Here is an 11,663-nt window from a genome sequence, read left to right as displayed (position 1 = left end):
TCGGCTCCGCCCCCAGAGCCCGGCGGCCCGCCCCTCTGCCGCGCTCGCGCCAGAGCTCCCCCGCGTCCCGCCTGCGCGGCCCCGCCCCCCCGCGCGCGCGGGCCAGCCCACGAGTCCGGCCCCGCGCGGGCTCTGCAGCTCTAGCCGCGCAGGCCCCGCCCGGCCTCCGGGCCTCGCCGCTCCGGCGCGCAGGCCCTGTCACTTAGCCCCGCCCCGCGCTGGCCCCGCCCCTGGCGGTCCGGAGCGCTGGGGCCGGCCCGCGCCGCGTGGGGCGGTCCTGAGGGCGGTGGCTGGGCGGGCCCGGGCCCTCGGGCGGCCGCTGAGGGGCTCCCAGCCGGCCGGGGCGGGGCGGAGGGTGGCGGGAGGGCGCGAGGGCGGGCCGGGGGCCCGTTCCGCGCGCAGGGATTTTTAAATGTCCCGCTCTTAGCCGGGCGCAGGAGCAGCCGGCTCGGCCGCCAGCGCGGTGTAGGGGGCAGGCGCGGATCCCGCCACCGCCGCGCGCTCGGCCCGCCGCAGCCTCCCGCCTCCCGGCTTCCCGCTCGCCTCTGCCTCCTGCCTCCGGCCTCAGCTCGTGCAGCCCGCCTGCCTGCCGCGGAGACGGCTTCGGGTAAGGACCCCGCCGCGGGCTGCCGGACGGCGCGGCAGGCTGGGACTTCTGGAGCACCCGGGTCGGGCCGGGCCGGGGTGGGGGTGGGGCGAGGCCGGGTCGCCGGGTCCCTGGAGGCGTCAGCGCGGGGTGACCCGGTAGGGTGACTCAGGGACAGCTTACGGGGAGGTGTTGAGGGGAAGACTGAGGCAGCCGGGGCCCCGAGGGAGGCGATGGGCCGGCGAGGGTTTCGGGGGGCGTCGAGGCCCCCCCCCCACCCTAGGTTCCGACCCGGCATCGCGGGCCGCTGGCGGCGCCGCGGGTGACAGGCCACCCCGGGCCCATCGGCCATTTTCCCGACCGGCCCGGGAGGCTCCCGCCGCTGCTGCCGCCCGCGCGGGAGGGGGAGGGGTGCCCGGGACGGACCGGCGGGCCCTGGTCCCCTCCGCCGGCCGTCCTCACCCCACTGCCGCTTCGTGCCCCCAGGCCTGAGGTTTGATCCTGCGCCCAGCGCCATGCCGAGGGAAAAGAAGGAGAGGTGAGTGGCCTGGCCGCTGCGGGGAAGGGGAAGGTGTGCAGTGGTGGGGGAGGGGTGGGCCGAGATTTGGGGAGAACTCTTACCTCCGTGCCATCCTGGCTTTTCAGGGATGGGAAGGAACCCGGCACCATGAAAGAGGAAAGCGGCACCGATGTCTCTGTTCGCTCCAGGAAAAGGAAGGCAAATGTGGCCGTTGTGAGTACAAAGGAGACAGGTGGGGGAGGATTCCCCCCCACCCCCCATCTTACCTGGGTACCAGGCTGGGTTCTGACCTCATATTTATTGATAGGGGGTCAAGGGGGGTGCGTTTGGCAGAAATGGTGCTCATAACCTTACCAGCTTTCTTTTTCTTCTCTCTCTCTGTGTTTTTGTCTTTGGGCTGTTTGGTGTGTTTCCTTGGGGTGTGGGTTGTTTTATGTTAGTTTTTGCAGGATCCAGATGAAGAAGTTGCCAAAATTGACAGGACCGTGAGAAGCCAGTGTGGCAGTCAGGTAGGTACATTTTCTGATTGGGTCTAAGTTGAGGGTCTCCTTTTTTGGGGTCACATTAAGTCTCATACTTCCTTGCCTTCCGCTGAAGGCTTTTTCTCTAACTGTGGCCACAGTCCATACGACTGAGCGCTGTGCCTGTCAGTGGGCACTGACCTCTGCCAGCCTTGAGATTCCAGGAAGGTCTGTGTTCCTGACTGACATCCCTGAGATGACAAATATGCGCTGATGTCTGGAAGAACCAGAATGGACCTCACATAACTCAGTCCTCTCCTTTTGCCCTTGAGGAAACTGAGACTCAGTTAGAGGAAGAAAGTAACCCAGAGTCCTGTGCAAGCCAGGGGCGGAGCCTGTCCTACAGCCTCTCTGTGGGCTGGTGAACTGCGGGGAGGGCTCCTGACACAGAGCTCTTTGGGTAACTGTGAGAATAGGGGTTTGTGTGTACACATAAGCACACATCCACACTTGTGTTTCTTTGTCATGGTGCTTAAGGACTTCCCTTCCCTGCTCCCACCCCCTTTAGGTCATGTTTCAAACTTTTTCCCCCTTTCTGAAAGTTCTTCTGGCCCATCCAGCAATTACCTACAGTGATCACTGCCACCTGGAGCTTGATCTGGCCTCCACCAGAGTATTAGTAGGACGTTCTGTGTAATGATATGTGCATCTCAACACATTTTTAAAATTGACTAGTCCATTTCTCTTGCCCCTCCTTCATGGAGTTCCCGCCATATTTCTTGCATGCTCATGGTATCATCATAATATCAGACGTTCCTAGCAGAAAAAGCTTGTATTATCTCTCTGCCTCCAGAAATGGCTGGAGCCTGTAGTTATGGCTCTAGTAGGGGAAGCAGCCTATCTCCAAACTAGCTGATTAGGCTTTCTGACGCTATAGCAGATGAAAGCTGAGCAGGAATAGTATTTGAGCTGAGGATACCTGATTCGGTTAGCAGTGGCAGCACATCGCTTTGTAGGGCAGTGAGCAACAGCCATAGCAGCTGGGTTCGGAAGAGTGAAGGGCTTCAAAGCCGAGGGCCCCATTATTTGTAACAAGTTGTTACTGCACATAAGACCCTAGTAATTAGTATTTCTGGGGAGGTTCCACTGAATATTGAACAATGGCTTGATGATTTCCTTGCTGTATTAGAAAAAGAAATACTTCACTCTAGGAAAGGAAATAAGACAGTGCCTTCCAAGTTCTTTCCTTTTTTTCCTTTTTTCTCCCTGTAAAGACTTCAAACCAAGCAAGTTAATTTTTGTGGATTTCTACTAAAATGGACCTCTACTTTGTGAAATTCAAGATTGGTTATTTTCCCGCCTGTGGTTTGAATTGAAGTTTTTAACTGAGGATGAAGCAAAGCTGTCCCTGTTGACTTCTTGGAGTTTTAGAGTAGTTTCTGTTCTCAAAGATAACCTGAACTGTGCCTAGGGTGCCTAAGACAGGGCTTTGGTCCTATCCTTGGACTGCAGAGAGTTGATAGATGTGATACATGAATAGCCATATTATTTCCCACTAGAAGGCGTTTTCATGGTTGTTCAGAGATTAATGACAACAGGTTTCTACACATTTTGCAAAGTAGATAGCTTGAAAATTACCCATCATTTATGGAGCAATCAATGTCTTATGTTATTTCTCTGTGTAGATTCATGAAGCTAGAATTTTGGGGTAACAACCTTTTTGCCAATTAATTATACAGAATTTTTCTCTGGAGTTATCATAGTTCAGCCTTGTTTAACAGCTCTGAGCTACTTGCAGCCCTCATGCTCAACTCCATGAAACTGCTTCATCAAGACCACATGGAACCTTTGATTCTTACCTTAGGTTTTTCTCAATGAAGATAATACTCTTTTATCTAAAGTCTATTTAACATATCCATTTTTGTTGTTCAATTTTTTGCATGAGACCCAACTTTTTTACTGAAGTGGAGTCCTGGAATTTCTATTAGTTACTTCTCAGAACATAATTTTGCATAAGGTAGTTTTATTCTTAGTTAAAAGTGGCATAAAGAGTCAGGGGTTGTTGGGAATAATCAAAATTGGTCTCTTGCTGTTACCCCGTTCCTTCCTAAAGTCAGACTGATCTTGCTTTCTTTGAGACATGGTATACACTCAAGTGAAATGATACAGACTTCATTATTCTGCTTCATCCACTGGTTCCTAAAAGGCCAACTTTGGGGACCATTTGTCTGCTTGTGGTTCACCCAATCTGTCTGTGAACTACAGGTAGGGAAATGTTACCATTTTATCTCCAAAAGCCTCCTCTCAGCTATTTCAGCCATGTGGCTACAGAGGGTGACAACCAGCTTCTGCTTTCAAAACTAGAATTCATTGTTGAATGAAGAGCAACCTAAAGCAGTTGTAATGTGACCCTTTTTGAGTCAAGGAAATACTACCAGCACATGATATTAGAACTGGAAGAGGATGTTGCCCTTCTCCAACAGCTGTTGGCAAGAGCTGTCATGGTTAATTTGCATGCCCAATTCTTTGCACATTGGATGGAGAAGAGCTTTATCCTGCTTTGCTCTTCTCAGTACCCTGAAAGTGCTCTGGCTTCCTCTGAAAGTGACCGGTGTGCTGTGATAGCCACCCTGTCCCATATCTTCCAGGCAGCACTTAGAGCCCAAGTTTCCATGTTCATTTATAGTCCTCTCCGTTGTCTCTTTTCTAGTCAATATTAATGATCTCTCTGCTTTAAAAAAAAAAAAAAAAAATGCCAAGAGTCTCAGACTTTTTCACAGAGCTTCCATACTGGCAGGATTGTTAACATTCCCTGTCTTCAATAAAATTACTATTTTATAATTTTAAAAATCAATAATAGTCCTTTAGAGTAAGATAATAGAGTAGCTTTAAAAGGAAAAATGTTAGGGCTTCCCTGGTGGCGCAGTGGTTGAGAATCTGCCTGCCAATGCAGGGGACACGGGTTCGAGCCCTGGTCTGGGACAATCCCACATGCCGCGGAGCGACTAGGCCCGTGAGCCACAACTACTGAGCCTGTGCGTCTGGAGCCTGTGCTCCACAACGGGAGAGGCCGCGATAGTGAGAGGCCCGTGCACCGCGATGAAGAGTGGCCCCCGCTTTCCACAACTAGAGAAAGCCCTCGTACAGAAACGAAGACCCAACACAACCAAAAATAAATAAATAAATAAATAAAAAATTTAAAAAAAAAAAGTTTCCACCTTTGAATAAATAAAAAGCACAGTCAAGGACTCTGATATCTTCAACTGTATTCAAAGACTATGTAATTAACCTCTTAAAAAAAAAAAAAAAAAGGAAAAATGTTAAATGGCAAAATGAAATTATTTTCCAAATATTAAAAATTGACTTAAATTAAGTATCTGGAATCTTTAAAAGAAGCATTGTTTGGGTTTTTAATGATGGTTTATTCAATTAGCATTTATCACTCTGCAAGGCTTTGGAGTGGGTTTCAGAGGTCTTCAGGAATATCTAAGCTTTCTCTCTACAGACTTTTTAATATATCCTGTGACTATTGCTTGATTCGGTTTTAACTAGGCGGATACTCCTTTTGTTTCATTTTGAGTTAAGGAAAAGGAAAGGTCCCCGTTATGTAATAATTTTGGCTTGACCTGCAACCAAAGGAAGATGTCACATTTGGTGGGTTTTGTTTTAAAGTGGGGAGACTTTAATTATAGATGGCAATCAGTTTACATTTTGATTTTTCTATACTTGTGATTGTGGAGTGCTTATGTAAATGCTTTTACTGGAAATTGTCTTTCACTTTTAAGACATTTCATTAGGTTAGTTGTACTTATTAAAAAACCAAATCTTTGAATTGTGACCAAATAATCTCACAACACACTTTAGGAGTCATGCTCAGTATCTTACTGAGCTGCCAATAGATTTTATTCTTTTGTTTTTTTGGTAACGTAAGAGCTGTTTGCATTTTGTCTTACCCTTCCTGCATCTATTTTGCTGCTCAAACACTTCATATGAGGATGATGATGTGGAGGGTAAAATGCTACTGACTGTAGTTTTCTTAGGTTTTGCTGCATAGACTCCTAAGCTAATGACAAAATGCAATGAAAGCTTGGAGTCATTTCTGTGTCTTCCATGCTATCTCCATCTTAATTTAGGCCAGAATATTGACTTAGGCCTAGAGATTTCTCTCCAGCGTGAAGACATTTTCTGTTTTACTGGCTGTTTGACAAATCAATGAATGTAAAAACAGCTGGTTTACATCAAACATTTTTTTAATGTGTCTTTCTTTACAGCCTTGGGACAGTAATACAGTCTGTGAAAACCCCTGCTCCTTGATTCCCACACCTGACAAAGAAGAGGATGAGCTCGTATACCCAAATTCTGCATATAAGCCTCAGAGTTGCACACCATCCAGAGCCTCGCCACTGCCTGTACTGAAGTAAGCTGGCTGCTGAGTGCCTTCTGGATCTCTTACTCCCTGTGTGCACTCCCGCCTCACTAGTATGGATGCATACTGACACCTGTCTTTTGCTTGCTTTTGTTTTTTGTAGCTGGGCAAATAGAGAGGAAGTATGGAAAATCATGTTAAACAAGGAAAAGACATACTTGAGGGATAAGCACTTTATGCAGCGGCACCCTCTTCTGCAGCCTAAAATGCGAGCGATTCTTCTAGATTGGTTAATGGAGGTGAGCTGGAGCCTTCCTGTTAACTAGAAGCATTGGCCATTTCTAGGTTCTTCTGTGCTGTTATAATCTCTTCAAGTGTTTGATTCCATTGACACATTCTGTGTCTCTGAACTGTGTCTATAGTACAGTGGCCTAACTTTTTTGCTTATGTACTTCCTTAAAAGAATTTCTGAAGTATCTTTACCCCTTAGATATTTTTAAGTTGGCATCTAATTTTTTTTCTCAAAGTTTAAATAGTTGCAAAGGTTGTATTTTCCAATTAATCATAAATATTGATATTTGATCTTTCAGTCTGTACACTCAAATTGCTTTTGAGTGAACACAGTGGAATGTGGGTAACAGCTATTTGATAGCCACTACCAAATGTTTTAAAAATATATGAACAAATTTATCTTTAAGTCAGAAAATTTACAGTGTTTCTTTTTAACTCCTTGGGATTCATTTCTCTTTACCCACAGAATTTTATCCTAACAAAATATATTGATCAAATCTTTTATTGATCACACTATCATACTTCTCTACAATAATTGATCAAAATAACAAGTATTACAAATTGTGATAAATAATTGTCAAACATAAAAAGTAATATTGTATAGGCAGTGCACCTCTTTCTGGGAGGAAGTGTGGGTCAGTCAGTAGTGGCTCAATTAAGGACACTTCCTGGACACCTCTGTAAGCCTTGGGTGGGTGACAAGTGGGCTTTCTTCTGTGATGTGGAAGGACATCTCAGGCAGATCCGTTATATGAAAGCACATATGGAAGTTGAGTGTCTTAAGTATTCCCTAAAAATGAACTGTGCCACATACCCTTTAGGAAGTCTGTATTAGCAGGGGTATGTGTACCCCTGTTGTGCTTGTCCTAGAATCGAATCCCCTGCTGCCATTTAATGTCTGTGTGCCTCAGTCAGGCAAGTCACTTAACTTTGAGTCTTGGTTTTCTCATCTGTAATGTTTTCTAGCAATATTTGCTTGCAGAGTTTGTGTGGATTAGAAATAGTGTATATGAAGTACAGTTTACATAGTAGGCAAGAAAAGATAGCTATTTTTATCATTCTTAATTTTCTTTTCTTTATTGGTCCCTGAAAATGTCAACATAGAAAATGTACAAATGTACAAATTGTTTGGCCTTGCAGTTGTCCACAGACCCACCATGGCACATAGCCCTTATGGGCCTTTTGGAACATTTTATAATTCCTTGAAGCATTAGATGTGGTATGCTTTAACCTCTCAGGCTTCAGCTCATAAGATGTTGTGACTGAGAGGTTCTATTTTATATAATGCAATTGATGCCATTGATGCAATTGATACTTTAAAGAAATGATTTTCCCTGCAAGTCAATCAAAAAAGTCATGTAATACTATTGAAAGGATAGAAAAGAATGGTAACCTTTATGTCTTCAGTGGGACAAGACTGGGTCCACAGTTCACAGGCAGGCTCGTCTGCAGCGATGTTAAGTTTCCCAGCCCCTAGCCCAGCCAAGAAGTCTGTACGTAAGAAAGGCAGTGCTTACGCTGTGTGCCCAATGGTGAGCTGGGTAAAATAGTCTGAAAGTTTGTTCCTTAGAGAACAGAAGCTCTAATTTTACTTCTAATCCTATTGTAGTTGTGTTATTTTATAAAAACTAACTCTAAATATGGCTCCACCTGGACTTCAGAAACATTCTTTGGTGATTGATGGAGTTTTCTACTAATGTTCTGTTTGTTGTTTCCTTTGGTGCCTTTTCTACTTATTAACCCCATGAAGTGTACTTACATGGGATATACTGTTTAGGAACAGCAGTTTTAAATGCACAATCAGACATTTGATGACAGTAATGAATTGAGGTCTAATATTTCCTTGGTCCTTTTCAACTCCATCATGTACACTGTTTCACCATACCTCACAGCAATCCTGTGAGGTAGGCAAAACAGGTATTGTCCTAATTTTATAGTCTGAGATAATCCGAGATAAATGGGTTTGTCTAAAGGGAGCCTATGCTAGGTCTCCAAGTCTTTTGTTTAATGTTTTTAAAACACCATTTGCCTCTTGTGATTAACAGATTAACAGTGTTTTAGTGTTTAGTGTTGTAGTCTTTAAATAAATGTATGTTCCAGCTTTCAAACTTTCATACTGATAGTGCCCATTGTGAAGAAATATGGTAGTTCTTTCCTCATGTCATAATGAAACTTATAAAGGGGGACACCTTTCTTTGAGAAAATTCCATTTTTCCTTGAAATGCTGCTTTTAACAGGCTGTGAATGTACCTTCTTTCCGCAGCCTATGAGCATTTGCTCTTATATTATAGATCACAGAACACTTCATCCTTATACCTGAGTTCCAGTTTTCCATTGTGCATGTGCTTAGGGACAAGCAAGGTAACCATCCTTTCAGAAAAGCCAGGTTCTCTCTCTTGATTTGGTTATATTATCCTTCACCAAACTCATGACAAGTTTTTTGTCTTTCTTTTTTTCTCAAGTAACTGTTCTAAAACTTACTATTTTTTCAGGTGTGTGAAGTCTATAAACTTCACAGAGAGACATTTTACTTGGCACAGGATTTCTTTGATCGGTATATGGCAACACAACAAAATGTTGTAAAAACGCTTTTACAGCTTATTGGGATTTCATCTTTATTTATTGCTGCCAAACTTGAGGTAAATAATTTTCAAATATTTGTTATGTAGTACATGCTTGAGCTCCACTGAGATTAGGGGAAGAGGTCAACTATTTGTCTAAATTTTTCTAATTTGAGGCCTTCTAAAGTTCAGCCACACACACAAAAAAGCTAGAAATTAACCAAGAAAAGTATGAGTATATAAAATGCTTAGGTTAATATAATTCCTTTAATCAAAAAAATTGAACTTTGACCTAAGAGGATTAAAATTTTGGTGTGATTAGAAGGGTGGATGGGCACAGCTTTCAAACATGTTGAAAAGGTGAAAATTTCAAAGCTCCCCATTGAGTAAAAGTTTGATTGATTGATTGATTGATTGATTGATGTGGGTAAGTGTTTCATTTCTTTCACAATTAATGCATTTTGAACCACTGGAGTGGCTCTTGTATTTATCCCATCAGTGTACCCTTTCTTTCTTTCTATGTCAGCATACTAAAAAGAATAATTTGGGAGGTACATTATAAGCTAAAACTATCAGAGATGGACTTTTTGCTAGTAGTATCTTCCTTTTATTTCCTTTCAGGAAATCTATCCTCCAAAGTTGCACCAGTTTGCTTATGTTACAGATGGGGCTTGTTCAGGAGATGAAATTCTTACCATGGAATTAATCATTATGAAGGTAGGTTACAAGTTAGTTTTTCAGTCCTTTTTAAAAATTCCTACATAATATCTTTTCTATATTCAGCATGAGTGCATCTGGCTAGGTGTTCTCCAGCTGGACACATTGTGGCATGGGAAATGGCTGCATTTTGAACTCCTTTAGAGGACCAAAGGGAGTAGAAATGTCTTTTTCTTTTTTCAACCATTGGTCTCTCTTTTCTCTCTGTTTTCCCTTAGGCCCTTAAGTGGCATTTAAGTCCCCTGACCATTGTGTCCTGGCTGAATGTATACATGCAGGTTGCATATCTAAATGATTTTTATGAAGTGCTCCTGCCGCAGTATCCTCAGCAAATCTTCATACAGATTGCAGAGGTAAGTGGCTTTATTACCTCTGTGGGGAGACCTACCCCACCACTAGATTGAGTAACTCTAGAAGGGATGTGTGTTGGCCGTGTCCCTCAGTGTTCTTTTCTTCTCCATAGCTTTTAGATCTCTGTGTCCTGGATGTCGGCTGCTTAGAATTTTCTTATGGGGTACTTGCTGCTTCTGCCTTGTATCATTTCTCTTCATCTGAATTGATGCAAAAGGTTTCAGGTACGTTGGCTTTCCAGTCCATTCACAGGTGTATTGAACTTATAAACCAGTTGTTGGCCTCAGATTGAGCCTAATATGTATTTTCATTGCAGGGTATCAGTGGTGTGATATAGAGAGGTGTGTCAAGTGGATGGTTCCATTTGCCATGGTTATAAGGGAAACAGGAAGTTCCAAACTTAAGCACTTCAGGGGAGTTCCTGCTGAAGATGCACACAACATCCAGACCCATATAAACAGCTTGGATTTGCTGGTCAGTACTGTTCCTTGTTTCCCAGACGAATTCTTAAAACTGCCCGAGCAGCCTCTTCACTCTCTTTTCCACAGGCTCCAGATATCCCAAAAAGACTCCAATTCTTTTAATTCCGTGGCAAAGAAAAATGGTGGTCAACAGATCCTGTTTCTAAGTATCATGTAGCCCAGAGACTTTTAGATTGTTCTTTGCTATTTTTTTCCTTCACTCATCTCTGTAGAAAAAAGCGCAAAGTAAGTGAAGCCCAAAGGATACATTCTTCCATTTTAACATTTCTGGCTTTTATTCTTATCAACAGGACAAAGCCCAAGTAAAGAAAGCCATATTGTCTGAAGAAAATAGGATTTCTCCTCTCCCCACTGGGGTCCTCACCCCCCCACAGAGCAGTAAGAAGCAGAGCAGTGGGCAAGGAACAGCATGACCACACCAGCATCCTCACCAAAGACAGCTGTGCGGAAGTGCCTGCCCCCAGTTCTCTCCCGTCTACTGCAGCAGAGGCGTGCGTTAGCTTTTACAGATATTTAAATGGAAGAGCATGTCTCTTCTGCAACAGAAGGCCTCTGTGGATGGCATTGGACAGGGAGAAGTGTTTTTTATTGAATGCTTAGATTTTTTTAATAAGTGGGTCAAGTACACCAGCCACCTCCAGAACACCAATGAGTGCTCCAGATGCTGCTAAGGAGGGTGCTACTTGACTTGATTGACTGTTCACACAAATAACAAAGGCTTGAAGTTGAGGAGTGCCATGTTGCTGTTGGTCTCCCCCTGGCTGTTCTGGGTCGAGTCGTATTAAGTGGAACAGGTGGTTGTGAGCGTTACGATGCGCAGCCCACAACCAGCTATGCTGGGGGCCTCCCCTTTCCATACTATCAGTTGACAGTGTACAATGCCTTTTATGAACTATTGTTTTGTAAGTGCTGCTATGTTTATCCGTTTTTTAATAAAGATAAAACACTGTCTTTGAGACAGCTGGTTTTATGAGCTATGTCTGGTAATTTAAGTTAGGAGTCAACTTTGACTGTGGCTATATCAGGTTCTCTCTTTTAACTTCATGCTTCTCGAAGCTCAAGCCTCTCAAGCAAGTACATTAAAAGAAAACTTTTGAAGTGAGCTTCAGGTGCAGCCTCACAGGCCTCCTCAGGGCCCCTGAGCTGGAATGAGGCTCTGATTGGCATCTTCCAACAGTGCCCTGTGCAGTGGTGGCTCCGGGCGGGCTCACTGGATGGCTTTGGTGATAGTAGTGAAGTCACGTCTGCATCGAGAGGATTCTTAGGTATGATTCCTTCCCGAGCACAGGACAAGGGTCATAAAGTATCTGTAATTAGTGTTATTTAAT

At 44.3% G+C, this 11,663-nt stretch overlaps 1 protein-coding gene across 1 annotated transcript; it reads left to right on the top strand.

Moving 5' to 3' along the window:
* Window positions 1-378: 378 nt before the first annotated feature.
* Window positions 379-11,291, top strand: CCNE1 (cyclin E1). The gene is made up of 12 exons (XM_059904288.1): window positions 379-607; window positions 1,073-1,124; window positions 1,232-1,319; window positions 1,547-1,615; window positions 5,839-5,984; window positions 6,097-6,232; window positions 8,717-8,863; window positions 9,407-9,502; window positions 9,721-9,855; window positions 9,966-10,077; window positions 10,170-10,327; window positions 10,626-11,291. The coding sequence occupies exons 2-12, from the start codon at window positions 1,102-1,104 to the stop codon at window positions 10,746-10,748; spliced, it is 1,233 nt and encodes a 410-aa protein (XP_059760271.1). The 5' UTR covers window positions 379-607; window positions 1,073-1,101; the 3' UTR covers window positions 10,749-11,291.
* The last annotated feature ends 372 nt before the right edge of the window (window positions 11,292-11,663 follow it).

The sequence above is a fragment of the Balaenoptera ricei genome, chromosome 19 (genome assembly GCF_028023285.1).
Source record: "Balaenoptera ricei isolate mBalRic1 chromosome 19, mBalRic1.hap2, whole genome shotgun sequence".
Classification (NCBI taxonomy): Eukaryota; Metazoa; Chordata; class Mammalia; order Artiodactyla; family Balaenopteridae; genus Balaenoptera; species Balaenoptera ricei.
This window is presented reverse-complemented; position numbering and strand designations above follow the sequence as displayed.

Excerpts from the sequence above, each read along its gene's own strand:
- CCNE1 (XM_059904288.1), top strand. The coding sequence starts at position 1,102 with ATGCCGAGGGAAAAGAAGGAGAG. Across the intron at positions 8,864-9,406 it reads TTATTGCTGCCAAACTTGAG|GAAATCTATCCTCCAAAGTT; the intron begins GTAAATAATTTT and ends ATTTCCTTTCAG. Across the intron at positions 9,503-9,720 it reads TGGAATTAATCATTATGAAG|GCCCTTAAGTGGCATTTAAG; the intron begins GTAGGTTACAAG and ends GTTTTCCCTTAG.